At 30.4% G+C, this 2,493-nt stretch overlaps 1 protein-coding gene across 1 annotated transcript in view; it reads right to left on the bottom strand.

Moving 5' to 3' along the window:
- Window positions 1-1,692, bottom strand: part of LOC106325935 (alpha-barbatene synthase) — a 4,800-nt gene extending 3,108 nt beyond the window's left edge. Inside the window, 5 exon segments of the mRNA XM_013763986.1 lie at window positions 343-420; window positions 500-840; window positions 842-882; window positions 1,165-1,447; window positions 1,561-1,692. Coding sequence (XP_013619440.1) covers window positions 343-420; window positions 500-840; window positions 842-882; window positions 1,165-1,447; window positions 1,561-1,665 — 848 coding nt within the window. The 5' untranslated portion in view covers window positions 1,666-1,692.
- Between the last annotated feature and the right edge of the window lie 801 nt (window positions 1,693-2,493).

Raw genomic sequence — 2,493 nt, 5'->3', positions numbered from 1 at the left:
ACAGTAAAAAAACTATAATGTCGTCAATATTAGTGACATTTTGTGACAATAGATCCGTTATTAGAAGTGATATAGTTGTCACATTAAACAGTCACAAATTAAGACGGTTTGATAAAATTTAATAAATAAGAAATTACTACAATTTTGTTACTAGTATACAACGTAACTATGTGTGACGATTTGTTACAAAAAATTTAGTCGCAAGAAATTGTGACATTTTTGTTACTCCAGAAAATTTTTGACACACTTATTGCAACCATTAATAATTGGTAACAAAAACGTAACAATGATAATATTGTTACAAATTCTTTGCTATCGTGACGGAAAATTTCATCACAATACATTTATTTTCTTGTAGTGATGGTTCTCTCTCTGAAATTAGGTGGTAATTTCGATGTATGATCTAGTCCCCTCCACCACCTGCCAGAAAATATGTACAAAATGTTAAAATATGAAATCACAAAGAAAACTTCCTAAAACTAGATGAATATTCACATACAGGGTGATTGTTTTTAGTTCTTGGAAGTAATGAAGCTGTAAGAACTTGAAATTGAGCTTTGCTAACTTGAGCAGCGTGTCATCGTGATTATCTTCTTGTTCATAAAATGAAATATACTCCCTTGCAACCAGTGCTTCAATGTTCATGTGTTGAGGTATGTGAAGAGCTTTTTGTATAAGCCTTGAAATGTGTCCTGGACTTGCTAATTGACCTGTAGCTATTGGCTCCAAGTGGCTCCATGTAAAGCTCAATGCTTCATCCAATATATAATCCGTTGTTGTTCTGAAGTGTAGTGCTTCATAAAAACTTAGCATCCCTTTGAAATCATTTATTAGATAATCTCTTGAACTTCTCATCATCTTCTATGAATCTTTTGAACACATCTATTTGGAAACAACCGGGTTGTTAAACACCTTTTTTTTTTGTATTTTAGAGGTAAGCAAGATAGTTTGATATTTGAATAGGTGTTTTTAGCCTTTTGAGCTCTATAGGTAAAGATAAAATAATTAAAAATTATTTATAGTTCAGTTTAGTTAAGTTTCCTATAAAAATAAAACATGCATACTTCTCGATAGATATATGTATATTTTCATTAACGCTGCGATATGAAATGAGAAACATGCAACACAAAGCATTCAATTATATGACATTTTCAAGTTTCTTACCAGATGACATGTTGTGACCATATGTTCTGAAAACGCGGAACATGATAGAAATCGTGTACAGGTCATTCTCATCGGCGATCAAATTCGCTATCTTCTCGAAAGCAACTTTCACTATGTGTTCAATCTCATTCTCGAAATGATATGCCAGACCAAGAGTGACTAGAAAATGAATTATAAGAATTTTCCTCTTCGTCGTCTCTCCATCATCTTCCGAATACAAAATTAGCATGTCCCTCACTTTAGGCTTTAGTAACTCAATTTCTTTTGCAAGAGCATCAAGATCCTAATAGTTAACACAATTCATAGATCGTTAGACATGCATGTAACATACAACGAATTATGCACTGATGTATGATCTAGATTAGTGTATATATACATATTAATATTTGGACTCACCGAGTCAGTGACGGTCACAGTAAGGAAGTGATCACCCCATTTAGAGGGTGGGAATTTTGTAAAATCAAAACCAATTTCATGATCATCTTTCCTTTTTGCTTCCATGTAATTCAAGAATGAGGGAAAGAATGGTAGTGGTGGGAAGAACAAGAAAGAGCACTAAACCGAGATATAGCGAATGATCAATTGATTATTTTTAGTAAGCATATAGACCAGAGAAAACACTAAATACTCGCAAAAAGTAAAACTACTCAGTGGACTTGTGGTCTAATGGTACTGGACGGGACCTGGATGCAAACATATTCTGGATTTGATACTTTGATTTCCGGGGCCCTATTCAAAATAAAAAATATTACCTTTTATTTAAAAATTTTTAACTATATTTATTAACTTTTTAAAGTATATTAAAATATTTATTTTCTTTAACGAAAAATCAAATTATTAATTATAATAATATAGCACTATATCATTTTAATTGTACTATCGAATTTATTCATATTTAAATCACAATAACATAAATATATTTTATATTTTATAATTTTCTTTAGGAACTATTTTTATTTTAAGTTTTTTAAATTTCCTTATAGATTTTACACTAATGTCAATGTATATCTAAATACACAATATATGTTTCAAAATATGGGCTTCTTAAAACTGGAGCCCCAGTCGTATATTTCATATAAATGTTCCAGGTCCAAGCTCTTTACTTGCTGCTTAGCTGCAATAGGCTATAGCATAACTTGCAAAGTTAATTAATTTTAATTTCATAAAATTAATTAATTTATGCAATTCAGTAAAACTATTAAACAAATCAAATAAAGTTCTATCAGTAGACTTTCATGACTAGTGTAGTGTACCTTTTGATATTTTTTTTTTATTACGAACGGTTATTCTATTATTTAATGAGTAAATTCGAAGCGGTTTAGGTAAACA

The sequence above is a fragment of the Brassica oleracea genome, chromosome C2, assembly GCF_000695525.1.
Source record: "Brassica oleracea var. oleracea cultivar TO1000 chromosome C2, BOL, whole genome shotgun sequence".
Lineage (NCBI taxonomy): Eukaryota > Viridiplantae > Streptophyta > Magnoliopsida > Brassicales > Brassicaceae > Brassica > Brassica oleracea.
Note: the sequence above shows the minus strand (reverse complement) of the source record. Positions and strands in the feature narration are given on the sequence as shown.